The sequence below is a fragment of the Schistosoma haematobium genome, chromosome 1, assembly GCF_000699445.3.
Source record: "Schistosoma haematobium chromosome 1, whole genome shotgun sequence".
Classification (NCBI taxonomy): domain Eukaryota; kingdom Metazoa; phylum Platyhelminthes; class Trematoda; order Strigeidida; family Schistosomatidae; genus Schistosoma; species Schistosoma haematobium.
The window spans coordinates 77,884,626-77,901,982 of NC_067196.1; the positions used below are offsets into that span (position 1 = coordinate 77,884,626).

At 33.9% G+C, this 17,357-nt stretch overlaps 1 protein-coding gene across 1 annotated transcript in view; it reads left to right on the forward strand.

Annotated features, from left to right (window-relative positions):
• Window positions 1–2,132: 2,132 nt before the first annotated feature.
• MS3_00002174 (uncharacterized protein) overlaps window positions 2,133–17,357 on the forward strand; it is a 61,939-nt gene continuing 46,714 nt past the window's right edge. The window contains exons 1-10 of the mRNA XM_051209742.1: window positions 2,133–2,328; window positions 2,405–2,522; window positions 2,558–2,636; window positions 3,851–3,940; window positions 5,325–5,445; window positions 5,932–6,006; window positions 9,248–9,392; window positions 11,023–11,095; window positions 13,096–13,141; window positions 16,063–16,146. Coding sequence (XP_051075199.1) covers window positions 2,164–2,328; window positions 2,405–2,522; window positions 2,558–2,636; window positions 3,851–3,940; window positions 5,325–5,445; window positions 5,932–6,006; window positions 9,248–9,392; window positions 11,023–11,095; window positions 13,096–13,141; window positions 16,063–16,146 — 996 coding nt within the window. The 5' untranslated portion in view covers window positions 2,133–2,163. The remainder of the gene's footprint in view (window positions 2,329–2,404; window positions 2,523–2,557; window positions 2,637–3,850; window positions 3,941–5,324; window positions 5,446–5,931; window positions 6,007–9,247; window positions 9,393–11,022; window positions 11,096–13,095; window positions 13,142–16,062; window positions 16,147–17,357) is intronic.

Genomic DNA, 17,357 nt, shown 5'->3' on the forward strand with positions numbered 1-17,357 from the left:
GTCTGTTATATTCATGACTGGTCTAGATATTAGGCGGTCCACAATAAAATAACTTATTGGTGGGAAGAAGTTCAGGGAATAGTTGATGAAGCCCTTCAGAGTCTGGTAACAGGGTTATTAGTCTTTTGAACTTTATGATAGTGTCACAGTTACGGATAGACATTGGTAGTTTGTTCCACACTAAACAATACAGCACTGTAAAAAAAGTTACAACGCATTTGTTCTTGGTGTTTTTTTGCGGTAAGTAGTGCATAAGCGTTGTTTCTTAGTCTGTAGACTAGGTCATGGGTAATAGTTGGGCAGGAGGTTAGAAATGAGAGTTCATGTATTGCTTTGTAAAGAAATATTAGATTGTTCCTTACACCACGGTGCCACGATGGTTCTAAAGAGAGGTGCTTACATCTGTCTGTGTATTTGAGAGTGGAGTCCCATCCTAGCAGTTGGCGTGTAAAGCGTCTTTGAACATCTCATACTCTTATCTTGTCTGTGGTATTCATATTTGAGAAGATGAAAGAGCAATATTCGAGGGATGGTCGTATACATATTTTGTAAATGGTATCGTCTAGCTTTAGAAATAATAGACGATGCATGCTTTCCAAAGTTCAGGCTTCCTGTGTAATTAATTCTTAGATCGTGTACTGATTTGATTGTCTGGACTCTACTTTTATTTAAGTAAAGTTGTAGTTCATAGGGATGTTTTTCCAAAATACATGATTCCGCACTTGTTGAGTTTAAATGGAAATCGCCATTTTTTTCGCTCCAGATAGTTAGGTTATTGGGGTCATTTTGAATTCAGGATAAATTTTCACTTAGAGCCTCAGGATTATAGCTGTATACTATTTTCAGATCATCAGCATATAAGTATGGTATTCATACTTCGTTAATGCACTTCGTTCACGCAGTTGAGAAATTAGTTCTCGATAACATTCAGAGCATTATAAATAATTGAGCCTAAATACCTGGAGCTCACTAATCTTAACTGTGTGAACATTATCATGCTTGTATTCCAATTATATGTGACGCCATAAAATTATTGTTGAAATTTTGAACAAGGTTCGTTGATAATTGAGGGTAATACATCGAACATGAGGCGCACAAATCTAAATGTATTGAAGGACTGAATACTTGGTTTTAGAAGAATGTGAGACCTAATCAGTCGTAGCCGAATCGAGCACCGCCTCTTGACAAGCAGCTATGAGTTTCATGAAAAAGTGAAATGATTTTATCAAAGATTTTAGCCCGATTCATCTCACTATTCGCTTCACTCAAGTCTTAAGGCGCATCTTCGATCACACTGTTAGAGTCTGCCTATTTAAGAGAGTATAATGTAGGGCAATGATCGTTACCTCGACTCAAACACAAGGGTCGACCTATTTTGATAGGCTACAATATGAATCGTGAGAACCAATGGTAAAAAAAGTAAATGGTTTACAAAAGACACTTCAAATCTCTAGTCTCATATGTAGCTGCGAAGTCAACCAATGATTTTCCTGACACAATAGTTGAAAGAACGCCACATTATTATGTCAATCATATTCAGTAATAATAAATGATAGTTTCGTCATCTCACACGAACTCCGTTTTCTCGCATTCCAAAACAGAGAACTTAAGACAACACTGAAAAAATTTTTTCACAAGCTCAGAATCAATTACTTGTCAGTTAACCAACGATTTCACATTGTGTATATGATTTGTGTGGAATGATTGGCGGTCAACTAACGTTGAAGTTATACCTTACGTTAGTACTTAACGTGGATTATCCACTCGTCGTATGGAAGTACTATGGCTATCAGCACAAACGACGTCATTACAGCAATATATTGGTAAGCGTAGGTTCAAGGGAGAGAGTGCAACCACCGCGCAGACCAGTCCATGACATGCAATCAGCAGACGCGCGTTCGTTGTCCTTGACCTTGAAAAGGGTCGGTGAGCTGTACTGCACGAGTTCGAATAATCAACGAATGAAAATCTTTACCTTAACTCGTGGTCGAATCTCAGTTTATCAAAAATTTCAAAAGAAGGCTGAATCAAATGGATAGTTGACGCGGAACATCAGATCTGTGTTTTTAAAGCAACATATTGATTGTGTTCTACTGAGTCAATGTCACTGTAAAACCTTCACTTCGAAATGGCGCGATATTACGAAATGTCTGCCAGTGATTTATGATGTTCAAGTGTTTGCCAATCATAGGACCTTGTGGTCGACATATAGATCATATTGATCGACGTCATTCAAAGCTTGAAGAAGTTCCAGATGATGTAATAAGAAATTTTCGTACTTTAGAAGAGTGTCGTTTAGATGCCAATCAAATCAAGGAATTACCAAAGGTATTTAAAACTACTTTTAACACAATCTTGCTTGAGATGGAATGAATTCAGTGATTTTTACTGTGATTTGTTTCAGAACTTTTTCCGCCTGAAGCGCATTCGTCTCCTCACACTGAGTGACAATGAGTTAACACGCTTGCCAACTGGAATTGGCAGCTTCTCTAATCTTGTGGAGTTGGACATTAGTAGAAATGGTATGATTACGGCTAACCTTTTTTCATACGTCCAGATATATCTGAGCTTCCTGCTAGTATTCGGTTTTGTGATTCTTTACAGAGTTTGGATGTAAGCAATAATCCTTTGCAAAGGTGGGTTATCGAAAATTAAAATATGGTATACAAATATTCAGTTCGTAATTGTGACATGCAATAAATTTAAACGAATGTTGTGGTAATAGTTTTTGCGGTTGGGTAAAAGTTTAGTTGTCTGGGTCGAAATGTAACTAACTGTATAGTTAGTTATATTTCTCATGCCACCTGTATTTCGTTCGAATGCTTCAACACTTCATTATAATTCTCAGTAATATATATCTCCTTAGTGTCTTATTTTCGGGTTTAAAACCCCGGAAATGTTTTTGGTACTTACGACTCAGACATCAGAGACTAGTAATAAGGCCCAACCTTCAGTATCACAGAGCCTCAGTAAAGCACAACTGTTTAATAAACAAAAGTTCGAAAATTCATCAGATTTATTCCGTTTTGACTCAATAATTAGTACCACTGACTCATATTGAATCGTCTTGATACGAATCTTACTATTTAAGTATCTCGTCTTTAGTGTCTCGTAAACGTAACGAAAATCACGAAGTACTACCAGGCTTCACGTCCAGAAAAAACGTTATTATTATTGTGCATTATTATGAACTAAAGGTACACTTCGTTGTTATTATGACCAAGATATCGACAAGTTGACTTTATTCTAAATGCTATCAACATATTTAGAATTGTTTAAGTTTGAAAGATGAGACGATTTCTTTTATTTTGTTACGTCACTCAAGACTTTGTTCTGGTTATCAGTTTTATAAAATGTTATCTGCTTTCTGAATGACATTTGTAGTCTATGGTATTTATTACCTTATATTTTCAGTGAAAGTTCAAATTATTTTCCATTTTCCAGTGTCAAAAACTGAAGGTCTGAATGTTGTGTGTAACCACATGTTCATATAAACGGTAATAAGTGGTACCTATTGCGGGATACTATATATTAATAATTTACTGTGCATAGAAATCAGATGTCTGTGCAGATAACCGGTTCTTTTTTAGTTCCCTTCACTTTAAAACCTTGTAACTGAAAGTTTGTTATCCTACCTACTTTAAATTGTTTCGAATTACAAAGACAAGTATATGTATTGTATATTCATAAAAACAAATGGAATCAGTTGCTAGTGTTTTTCTCGGAAAAGAAACCATAGTACCTTCTTTTTTCAAAATAGGATGTGACTTTATGACCTGAGTTTATCATTTCATGGTGCTTTGAATTTTCCGACTATATTAACTCATCTATCCCACTCTACCAATTCCAGCTTACCTGCTGGGTTCTGCCAGTTGCGCAATCTTCGAGTTTTATGTCTTAATGATATTTCGATTGCTGAGCTTCCGGAAGAAATAGGCAGGTAGGTTCTTTTTTGTTTTTTAATCCTAAGTGAAATATATCATTTTACTAATTATATAGTAACATCGTGCTACTTTATACATGTTTTTAAAGGCGTCCCTTTTAATTACTTGAATAATCTAACTTAGAACTCGACATAGTAGCAAATCAGTTCAAGTTTCTTCAACAGCATAAAGAGAAATCTCAAAAGGGTGTCCAACATATCACCTAACATACTAGAATGATATTGAAAGACGTGATACCTCTGTTGTGGAAGGACTTATTGATATAATATCAGTCTAATGAACTAAATTTAAGCGACTAATTGGTTTTTATTCATGGGACTGGGATCGAAAACTTAAATTATTCGGGTGATAATTTTCTGACTCGTAAATTATCCTGACCTTAGCAAAAATATACGGTTATTGATTTGGTTTTACTTCAATTGCATTCCGTGAAAATCTGTAAGGAAATACTTAAAAGAATCACTTGTATGCGTAAGCTAACCGTGCCCAATTGGTTTGTTGTTGTTGGTCAAAATTTATTTGAATAGTTCTGACAAACGTCTAAGCCTGGAATGTTGAACGAAATCTCACAAATTCAAGTTTCTACACTTGAAACCAACTCTATAAAACCCAAATGATTCTGCAGAAAAAATAGATGGTCAATGAGGTGCTCAGGTTTTTTGAAGAAAAAACAAATTGGATGTAATTTATTATCCATTGTGGTTGATTTATTCACTACCTTTCGTATGTTCTTTATTCAGTGTTTTCACTTAACCCGATGACCTGGGTGGATCTGCTACTTATAAATTTGAAAAAATCTTAGTGTCGTATAGTACAATTTGAATGCTATTGGAAGTAACAGATGAGAAATTCGATTGCATTGTTGTTCTTTAGATTTGAAACAATTCTATAAAAAATCACTTATGCCAACGATAAGGCTTTTTCTGTATTAACTAGATTAACTTACTACCCAAGCTCTACCAGTCAGTTATATTCAACATAAAGCCTAGCCTAAATGTGCGTTAATGTAAATGGTCATGCTAAGTTTTATCAGTATACTAGTGTTTCAGAAAGTTTAAGTGTGATGAGCATTAGGTCTCGTTTACGTCTAAGTATGATAAAGATATTTTTTCAGCATAGTTCACGTAGTATCTTAGGTTAATTCTCGTCCACCATCGGTTTTATGTCGTTGTTTGACAGCTGTGATATTAGGTAAACGTTTAGAAAGAAGCAATTGGTCGCACTAGAATCATTCAGGTTTGTATGGATGCCGACTGCTGTTGCTTGTAAGCAAGTTGTAATTGCCATCAAAGTGTGAGAATTGTATTTTCCTGATGAACATATCTGACTTCAAATTTATTAAGACTAGTTGTGGTATAATACTTCTTTATTTTCGTTTAGTTTACAGTTACTAGAGAAATTAGAACTTCGTGATAATTGTCTCAAGTCAATACCGGATTCTTTCGCTGATCTTATTCATTTGGAGTTTCTTGATCTTGGTGCCAATGAGTTTCAAGAGTTGGTGAGTTTTTTCCCCACATTTTTTGTCATCTAAACAAATCGTATAATCAGAAAATTGTTTGCTCATTTTAACACTTTCTATCTCATGAATGTGGAACATGTTAAGTTGTCACATGCTGATTACAAGGAAAACTACACTTAATCCTCTGCTTCAGATTAATTTCTGTGCCTTTTGACTTACCAATCAAACACACTACAATACAGAATTTAGTGGTAATAATAAGACCTAACTGCTGGAAAGTGATGTACACAAACTTATCCATTATGAACTTGTATTTAACAGGTATTAAGTGTGTGGTTTAGCTACCACCCCCACATCCACAATATCAACTAGCCTAGTTCACTTAACCATCCTTTGAACTGGTGAGTAAAAGGTAAGTATCATTTTCCGGGAACTACATTTATGTTATGTACACATATATCTCATTTTATTTTTCGTGGCTCTACAGAGTTGTTTCCTAAAAATTTACTTTTCACTTTTATTTAGTCTCCCGTAATTGGTCAGCTCTCTCGATTGAGCGAATTATGGATAGATGATAATGAATTGAGATCATTACCTGAAGTAAGATGTTATTTTAATAAAGTCTTCGTTTTTTTTATTAACGTACTAGTGGGAAACGTGATAGCTTTCGTGTCTGTAGAAAAACAAGTTATCTTTAAAATAAAATCATCTGGTCGATCTAACTTAATATTCGAAGTTTGACAGTTAATAATTAATGTAAATTAACTGTACCAGTCACTCATGGTGTAAGTTAGTTGATTAAAGTTGCTCAGTTGCGATTATCCACTATTTTTTCCCTAAGCTCTGGACGTGTTATTATCTGATACTTTTCATTCTCTAATTTCATCCATTTATTTTGACTTATTTTTTATCAGTTTTAGCCTTTTGCTTTATTCTATTATCAGTTCCCTTCCATTATACCGCAGTAAGATATGGCGACTTAGTCTAATGATCATGTGCCTATCCGTTTGTGGCATGTATTTGTATCTGTTATCCAGTCTGTTGAGAAAATATTTAATTTATTAATTGTTTTTTGTGGGAATGGTTACTCTTCTATAAACAATTTACTTTTACCTTTTTACGGTTTATATATATTTTGATTTCACCACCCACTAACTCCTATTATTCCCTACTCTTGGTTCTTACGAATTTTAATGTGGCTATCATTCAATTCGTGTGCTTGCGTTTTACTGTTGATTTCTCTGTTTTTGAGGGCATTGCATATAGATTTTTGTGTAGTAGCTATATGCATCCTGTATTTCATATACCATTCTGATTGATATATATTGGAGTTGTAGACAATAAGATTTATGAAGTATTAAGAATCCTATATTGGATACTTTTAGCGGCCTGGCTGAACACAATAATATAAGTGAATATACATTTTATCTTGCAATTATGCTATTCCGTACTACCCCTCTTGCAGTAATTTCCTGTCTTCTTTTTATAGTTCCTATCGTATTTCTTATAATCACTGGTACTTTACTTTCTCGCTGTATTGTTTAGATGTGTGGCTAGTCTGAGCGATATACTCTTAGGTCACATGGTAATACATACAAGTCATTGCTTAACCTTATAATGTTACAAATGTGAGTGATCTTTCAATTCAGTATGTCGACCAATGGTTTCATTTTGTGCGTTTTTACATTCATGGCTGATTTGTTATGATGTTCGGTACTGGTTGCTCAAATAGTAGTAACTTCTTCTGTTCACCTCATTGAGAATTGGTACCGTCTAAAATATCACATTTACCAGTTTTTCTACATAATTTAAAAACCCTTTTCAAATTACTGAAACGTCATGAGAATTTCTATATTGGTTATATATTATTTCTACACCCATTACTTCATAATTCATAGTTTTTACTAGAATCTCTTGATTATTGTGATACTGTGTTGCCTGGAATAGCTTTTTATATATATATATATATATATATATATATATATATATCTTGAGTGCTGTTAAAGTTATGAGGGCGGTTATCACTTCCCGATTGCCCACACCGTGGAAGGGTTCTTCTGGAGGTGCCTGAAAATGAAATTGGATTAGAGGTAGTCTTAGTGACCTGAGAGCGTGACCGCAGTGCCCAAGGGACAACTGCTTGTGGTCGGTCACACGCGACCTTTTATGGGTAATTTTTGTGTTAGCTCCGTACTTGTTGAGACCTTACCGCCGGAGACGGATATCCGTGGGACAAGGCGAGATGTGCATTTTTAGGGTCGACCTTTTCTAACCCCACCCCTCCTTGTGGGAAGGCAGCATCGCTGTCATGCTGGATGTCTGAAGGAAGCACCTTACTGCTGTCACACCTCTGTACAGTCAGCAGTACGACTTCGCCTTCGGACCTTGGGTTTGTTGCTTTCAGTCTTACCGCTCTTCAACCGACCTGTCTGACATGGTTGGACCTTGAGGAACGGTTGTTCCAGCCAGTATAGCTCGGTTGCTTCATTACGATAGGCAAGCCCGACCACCACGTCAAGGTAGCAACAACGGTCTGGTTCTACGAACTAATTCTTTCTTCCTGTACTATATCCTTATTGCAATCTTTCTTTTATGTATTACCACCTCTGAATTAACTACTTTTATGAATCCGGTGTCCATCTTGTTATGTTAATGAGGTATGGCAACTTGGACCGATGCATAAATGTGCCTGGTCCTACGTTGTAACGGACTGACTGATATATATATATATATATATATATATATATATATATATATTGATGTTTAGGACTGCGAATGATCCGTTCCTTTTGATGATATATGTGCACCCTGTGCGGATTGCCCTTGATATCGCCAGTAGGTTAAAGTGTTTTGTCTTAGTGTGCGTTAACCCAAAGTATTTTCGTTGCATCCGGAGTGAGTAGTTGTCATGATTTCGTATTTCTACCTAAGGCAATGTGAGCTAAACTTTATTTGTTGGTGAAGGCATGATTTCGTCTCGAAATTAAAAACAATGAGATAGGCCACATTCCCAACTATAAACTAGAGAACTTTCCAAGTTCCTGCAATTCATTTGGCCGTGTTTTTTATGGAATCGATCTTGACGTCTTCTGTAAGCTTCTGTAACCTCAAACTCATTCGTAACCAAATAAAGACTGGATTGTAAGGACAACTAGTCTTACACCGGATCTTCACCTTCTATGATACACGATTCAGCTGATGACCTGGAATATTCCGGAAAGTCTATTGTTAAACGCTTTCTTCTTAGACCCTGAAAATACTAATTAGATTTGCTGACTATGAATAAGATCTACCACGCATCCTTTTTTATCCGTATTAATCATTACAGATTAATTGCTAATTTATTAGGTGCTTCATGGATGTGTAATTTCTATTTTGTTTATTTCAAATATATGGATAAAAGAATTTACATAATACCAATTGTGTTTAAGTCGACTAGTACCAGAATAGAAGTAGTAAGTGTCAGCAGTAGTAAAAAAGATTATGCGCAGGCAATATATTTCGGGAGTAAAGAATGAATTTACTGAATAACTAGTGTAAGATTATTTTAGAACTCATGATCTGAGGGGAGACATATAATGCATCTGGACCATTGTGACCGATTTTGAGCCATATCACCCACCACCTCCAACCATTAATTATACTGGTGGTGAGGGGAAGCTAAACATTTCTGTTTCTTGTATTATTTTGTCTCTTCACAGTTGTGTTGTGCATACATTTCTTTTATATAAAACAAAGGACCAACCGTAGATTTTAATACATAAACGTTTCTGTTTCATTTATTTTCCCTTCGCTTCACATTACGTTTGTGTTTTGGTATATGAAAAAACCAAACTACAAGGAGTTGGGAAATCTTGGGAATTTGCAACAGTTGGATTTATCAGAAAACCTTATTTCTACTCTGCCTGAAAGCATCTCGGGATTAGTTTCACTGTCGGACTTAAATTTATCACAAAATAGCATAACACATTTACCAAATGGCTTAGGTAAGGAATTGTAATTTATGATTATTATTTTTATAAATAACCTGCACAGCTTTATCTTTACTGATCTCATTAAATGTCAAACAGAATTAAATGAGTTTGTAGTCAACTAATTATTTTTTTCCCAAAGACCCTTAGTTTGAGATTTTATCAGTAGACGTTTTCATCTTGATATCTGCTGTCAGATACCGGGCAAAAGTACTGATTATTCTAATTGATGTACAAGAAAATGAAGTGTTTTCATATTTTTCCTGAGAACATTTTTATATTTTTCTGATTTTTACAGCTTGGTCTGATGTTTAACTTCCAAAGATTTAACTAATGACGTTAGAGACGAGCTAATAATATCAATATTTGTGGATTTAAAGTAATCAAACTATTTGCATATTGTCATCAACATGAGAAAATATTCCAAAGTTCAGAAATACATTATTCCCGAATATTCCGACACTCATGTTAATTTCTCTATCTAATTTGTATATTACTTGTTCAATGGTCTGACTTAATACATAGTAAATGCTACTTGTTTAAATACTGAACTATAAGTCGCATAAACATTACATAAAGATATGTTATATGTAACCGTTTAAATTTTCCCAAGTAATCAAACCCTCAGGCCATTCTTTCGAACTTGAGTACTTAAACTTAGATAAGTTTTAACTTAACTGAAATTATTTTTCACGGTTGAACAGCGAATCAAGAATATGGTTCATTGAAAAGACCTCTTTTTGATAATTCCATATGTATATATTTTCACAATGATAGTCTATAGTGCCAATGATTAATTACAGCGACAAAAGTTAACTACGAAAATTTTCACTCGTATTTAGTTGTTGAATCAAAGTTGAATTAAGAATTTTGTAGAAAGTAAATAGAAAATGATAATTATTGAATCTGTATACTCAGCATAGTGATATAAACATCGAAAATAAAATATATCAGAGATGATCACTCAAACAAAAGTAAATGGTTGGATTACAAATTCAATAAATTAATGGAGAGCAATGATGATCTGTAAAATCTAACAAATAAAGTGTAGACAAAACTTAATATTTAAAAGTTTTATACGTCCAGTTCATGGTAAGATAGGATGCTGGACAAGTTTATTTCGTATCCATAGTTCGAGCTTCTTTGTACATAATGAGAGTTTCAACAATAGCAAATAGATAGAAACATGGTTTTTAGTAGTCTTGTGTTCAAACTGTAAAGGACTTTGCAAACTGAACCTCTTCTAATTTCATGGTCGGTATTGACAAGCTATTCTATAACTACACTTCTTGTGCAGCCACTTTTACGTTTCTTTAACCATTCAGCGTATGTTTTCTAAACGCTCGTGAAATAAATGCTCACCGAACGACTAATATATATTGCCCTACAGGAACAGGTAAATTGACTAGCAGATATTGAAAGGGTTAACTGTTTATGATCTTCGTAAATATCTTTCCCAGGATTATTGCGAAGAATGTTCTTTTGAAGGCGTTTGCGATTATCCTCTCCAATATGTGTGTCACCTCTGTGGTCAACATTCATGTAGAGTACCTTCTACTCGGATTATCATATTGATAATAAAGTTTTATCTGATATATATATATATAATTTTTGTTTACCTGTTATCGTTATTTTCATTTTTAAGGTGATTTAGACAAGTTGATCATTTTAAAGCTCAACCAAAATCGACTGTTAACAGTAACATCAACTATAGGAAAGTAAGTTAAAAATTATTACATATTCAAAGTGAAAAGAATTGATCCTCAGTGTTGATCATTTGAAGTGTGTGACAATTTCTTTCTGTGAATTAGCTGCTCCTTTTTTAATGATTTTATTGTACCGACATATTTGCTCTCACTCCGCATTTTAAATGTCAGTTTTCTTTCTGTGCTAATGTAAATTCTTACAGCTAAGCTCGGTGCATATTTGTGTCAGGTTTCAAGTTGATTTTATTTATTTATTTTAACACATAGATATTGGTACAAGGAGGCACCAAATACATATGCGCCACACAGATCTCATTTGATATGTGTGAGGGCTGTAATACTGCCCGGGTGCCCAAACCGAAGCAGGTGGTTTCCTTAGGGGTCACACTTCCAGCCTTTGACCTATAGGTCTGATCCACAAGGCAGTGGAGCATCGTAAGAAGATTCAGTCCCATGGTAGCCGGTGACCAACGATTGGTTCATACGCCATTTGTTCCTTCAGGATACTGGAGCCCATCTGCACCATTGGTTTGGAATCAGGGTTTTCCAACCCCCGTAGGTGGACTCTCCATGTCCACCAACCCGGTTAAAGCGCCGGACATTCGCTTTTCGTTTTCTTAATTTCGTAAACAACACCCTCGCCACGAGACGGTAGTGAGTAGAACTTCCCTGGTAGTGGTTGTATGCACGTGGTCGTGTGAGAGGATTTCGCGAGGGATAGCTGACTCTCCCCACTCTCGGCCGTACCAGGGCATTTGGGGGCATTGTCTTTGATAATATTATGTGCTATGTTTTCACATATCTGTTCACAAAATGAATTGATGTATTACAAATCAATGGCTTTTACATTTAGACGTGAAATACACTTCATCTGTTAATGCATTCGCCTTGACTAGACTTTACTGTCATCATGTGACTTTTGATCTGTTTCCCTATGATGCTAGATTGTTTTACGTTTTATCATCTCTGATCCTTTTTTAAATCCTTGTTTCTACTAAACTAACACTTTTTTGGCACATATATGCATGATTTCGTTAACACTACTTTTGTGCGTTAATTAGTTTAACTGTGTGATTTTTATCAGCATACTAGACAATATTGTTAGGAAAAATAGATTTAGAAACAAAATCAAATGTGAGAGTTTCCTTTTAAATCGGTTAGTATCCTGACTCAATAATTTTATTTGTTGTTTTCACTACTTGTGCTAATCGTTGTTTGGATCTGCGTCTCACTGAGTTGTCCTGGTCATTGAATATATCTCATTAGGCCTACATTCGGTACCGCACACTGAAAAATTCTTTGAGGTATTGTTTTTTTCTACATAGTACTTCCACATTTTAAGAGTCAATTTTATTTCTGTAGCTACTCACTTAAAAAGAGAACGTGTCATAACGTTCATCCATTGATTGACCATTGTGAAGACTATGATGAAGCGTTTGAGTTTCCTATCTAATATGTCTTCTTCAGGTGTGGTATTTACGAGTAATTTTCTTGTTATTGTATAATCCTAGGTCCTTAAGGTTTGGATTTTTTATTGTTCGAATAAGTACCAAAAATACTTCATTTGTAGTGGATGTACTTTTTCATTTACTTCACAAAACTTTGACTATCGTAATAATGATGGATAATTCGCACACCCACTTAGCTGAAACTCAATAAGTATGAGAAAGTTTTCTCACTAAACGAACCTATTACACGCTCGTGTACTAAACTATGGGATACGTATATTTGTAGTAGCTATGATGACATTGCCCGACTGACTAAACTGACGTAGTTGAGGTAACGCTTGATGTCGAAACGCATTGATGGAAATTCTCGTGCATAAACCACTAACCGTTGTGTAAAAGTTATATTTCTAAATTGCTCACCATGAGATAGATATTACTTTTGTTGTCGTAATGCATATCTTTCTATTTGACGAATTAAATGGCAATTTTATCATTTTGGTTATGTTCATCATTCAATATTAAATTTTATTTATAAAAAATACACCTTTCTTTTGTTAATTTCAGCTGTTCCAGTTTACAAGAATTATATTTAACTGAAAATTTTCTTTCTGTAAGTATATATTAATAATCAGTGTACCTATGCTCAATATAACATTTTGTATATAGAAGATTATCTTCATAATATGTCTAATTAAAATCGTCTTGTGAAATTTTTTTAAACTTAATTGTAGCTTTGATCATAAACTGACATCAACTGGAAAATCATCTGAAAATCAGGTAGCATTGAACACTTGTTTCGTAATATTTTAAAGTCTCCTCAAAAGCACTCACTCATAATCTTCAATTTTTATGGTCTTAAGTCAAATTATAATACAATATTGTTTCTTTATAAAATAACTATGTTCAGGAAAAGAATCTTTTCCAACAAGTTCATTTTCAAAGCTGTACAATCGTATATATTATATATGATAAATTATAGATCAACAAATAATTAATTGTATATATGTTGGAGTTTAATTAGCTATTCTGTAAGATCTGACTACATAATTTTTTCCTAAACAAAATATTGAAGGAGAGAATTTGCAAAACATGAGAAATATATGATCAATAGAATAAAATTACGTAGCCATATTTCATATGGTAAACGAAATATACCCATTGAAATATAAAACACGAAAGATTGGTTCAACAAAGAGTTTTCTCAGCAAATTCATTTTCAAAGCTGTACAGTTGCAAATATATACCTATTCTTCAAAACGATAATAATTACAATGATAGTGATAAAATTCTGTTAAACATAGTAACAGTGAGATAGAATAAACAAGAGTATAAAAATGTCCTTTTTATTAAGGAAACTATTAGTAATTTTGTTTCTGGGATCTTAAATATTCATCATGAAGAAAAATAAGGAAATTATAATTGCGAAGAGAAGACTCAGTATGATAAAATGTTGAAATTGAGATGAACTATAATCAGAAAGATCATAGAAACCTAAATATATCAGTTGGGGGTTGAAGATGGATTTAAAAAAAGAAGAAATCACGAGAGATTATGACCATGGTAGAAGGAAAGGTTGTGCAGGTTTCGTCTGGACACATAATTCTAGTTTTTCCAAATGTATAGGTAGTGCTTCGGTAATGTTAAAAAAAGATATAGCTGTCTTTGGAAGCTTTCTACTTACCCTGTAGATGACTTTGAACAGCTTTGAAAATGAATTCGCGGAAAAGGGAGCTCTTGGGTTAAGATAAATTATACTTTCGTCCTCAGTTTCGACCTTACTCTTGGTAACCAACCAAAGGAGGCAGGATATGTTATTTGCTCTTTTGTAATCTATGCTGGTCTCCATGTTTCGTTATCTCGTTTTCCTGGCTTACATGAGGAATGTTAAGTTTTCTGCGACGAAAATATCACTCCATCATGCTACAGACGTGTCAACCATAGATCAGTCAGTTATGATATGGAAGAAAGATTGCAACCTAGCAAAAGATTTACCTCCAATTAATTCTATATTAGAAAATATTCTAAAATATCTACAATTGAGTAACTAAATCAATGAAAATCTAACAGCACTTGCTGACTCCCATTTACTTATATGACTTAAAAACGTGGAGTTTATCCCCAGCCTGACTCTTCGCTGAACCAATCATTCTTATTTAATATTACCTAGAACTACCAGTCACATTCTAACAGATATGCAATTAATTATTCATTGACTTATATATAATATATACGATTGTATAGCTTTGGAAATGAGCTTGTTGGAAAGGATTCCTTTACTGAATTAAATTGTTGCATGGTTGTACTTCAATAAATATTATTTCTTTCTCTAAGAATTTTTTGTGTATCGATAAAAATATTATCAAGATAAAATTTCGGATTATTTCATTATTTTCATTTACTTGAACCAATCGAACAACATACACTCATGATGTGTAATGAATGAAAATATTTGTCACAGAAATTAATTTCATGAAGGCCGTAGGGAAAGAATTTTCTGACTTAAACGTATTATATTTTACTATCAACCAAAACTGGTTTATACTAACCTGTTAATCACACATTTTGATTATATATGTGTATATAACATGACAAACTTGTGTAGGTCAAACCGTTAGTCTCATGAGAATATTTGCAATTTATGTGCTGGAATTAAGTTACCATAACCTTACAGAAATAAATTATATCGATTCAGTTTTTATGACGGCGTTCTACATAAGATAATGTTTTCTTAATGTAGGTATATGGTTGAAGTGTATTTGATGTTTTTCCCATGGTAGCTGGTTACAAAATAATTATTCTTTTAAATTAAAGTCATCATAATGATTATGTTCGCTTGTGACATCTAATAACTTGTTACTACCTGATAGTTCTAGGATTTTTCTTTCATTTCGATTATTTTTAAAATTTTCTTGAATACCTACCGTGTACACAAGTATGCTTCTTGGGTTTAAACAAATTTTCATCACCTGTAAATAGTTTACTATTTTCCATAATCGGCGAATTTATTAGGAAAGTTACAAAATCTTTATTGCTTGGTGTTTAGTGAATTACTGATAATTGACTGAGCTTAGTTAGCTATATTGCATTAGTCATTTTTCAGTAACATTCTCTCTCTTTCTAATTGATCGATTTGCTTTTCATTTATGAAACCTATCCATTTCGTTACTACAGTGATTGGAATAGTTCTTATGGATTTCCATCAATGTTACAGAGATTTTTATGTAGTGTGTGAATGTATATCCGCAACAAACTTGGCTGTCTTCCAATATATAACTTTAACAGGTGACAGTTAAATTAAAAAAATATGAGTAGACTACGATTGTCTTTCAAACTTTTATTTCAATCTACTGGGCACTGCAAAATGTTTCGGTGATGTGACAACGTTAAACTTACAGCCCTAACTAACAGAGATAACCTAGCTCATAAAGTTTGCATATGCTTGTAACTTACAGTATAGTGCACTTAGACGTAATTATTTATTGGTGTGTATCATTATATCAATGTATTTCTATATTACTAAATGCGTTTCAGAAACTCCCGTCTTCTATTGGCAATTTAGTCTCCATGTTTCATCTGAATGTTGATCAAAATCAATTGACTGAGTTACCCTCTGAGGTAGGAAATTTTTAGCGTTTTGTTTTCTCACTACTGCTATTGATGTTGTCTGAATATTTTCCTTTTATAATGCATTTGCTTTCTCTTTTATTATTATGATTCCTATTTATTTCTTATTTCCGTCGAATTCAGTTGCCTTTGATTCTGCTTTTATCAAGGGATGTCTTTACATAGGTCTCATGTGTCATCAGACTAAACATGTAAAAATAAGTATTAGAAGAAGTAAAAACGTAATACATTTCCTAGACATTCTTTACCTAATATAGATAAAAAATGTCAAGACCGTATTGTCTGATGAATAGAGCTCTGGAGTGTTAGTCAATGGGTTCCATATTCTTATCCTGTCCAATGCATTAGAAAAAAGTTTAAAACATTTTAAACAAAATGCTATTTTAAAAACCTCGAAGATATTAATGTATCTTTGATTTATTATTATTGGTGAAATTGATTTGTATGTAAATTGCAACATGTGTATACAACAGAGCTGTTGATCAAATCCAGGATGTGCATTTCATTGCATTTAGGATTCGTTAACTGGATGTATCACAACATCACAGCCCACACAAATCAAGTAACTTGTGTGGCGCATATGTATGCGGTACCTCTTTGTACCAATATTTATGTGTTCACATAAATAAATAAATGTATTTGTAGCTATGAGGATGTTGACTGTGAATCCCAGACCCAATACTATCGCTTCAAGCGCCAGAACATCTACTAGTTTATACAATTGTTTAACATTTCAGTTGATTTCTGAAGTTCACTATTTATTATCATTATCGTTAACTCATTAACCAGGCGTAGATTTGTATACTTGACTTTGAGCCACACTTTATGCATTAGGACTAGTGGTTATACTCGGTTGCCGAAATCGAAGCTGGTAGTGCGGGGCTCTAATCCTCGACTTAGTGGTTAAATGTCGAACGCCTTGATCATTAACCTATCGCTTGTGACTATTATTCACTATCATCGTCGACCGTATGTCGTCGCTTTCAATTTAGTTGACTTCATGTAGCATGACTTTTCAATGAAACTGGAGGAAGTTTATCTCGTCACTAGTTACTAATTATTAGTGATATTGATTCATAATGAGGTAAACTCTCATCAAATTAGTTGATTATCACTGCATTTAATTCCACTGAACTATCTTATCTCATGAAATTACGTGAATCGTGTAACAAATAGTACCAAAAGTAGTGATGACAATGTAA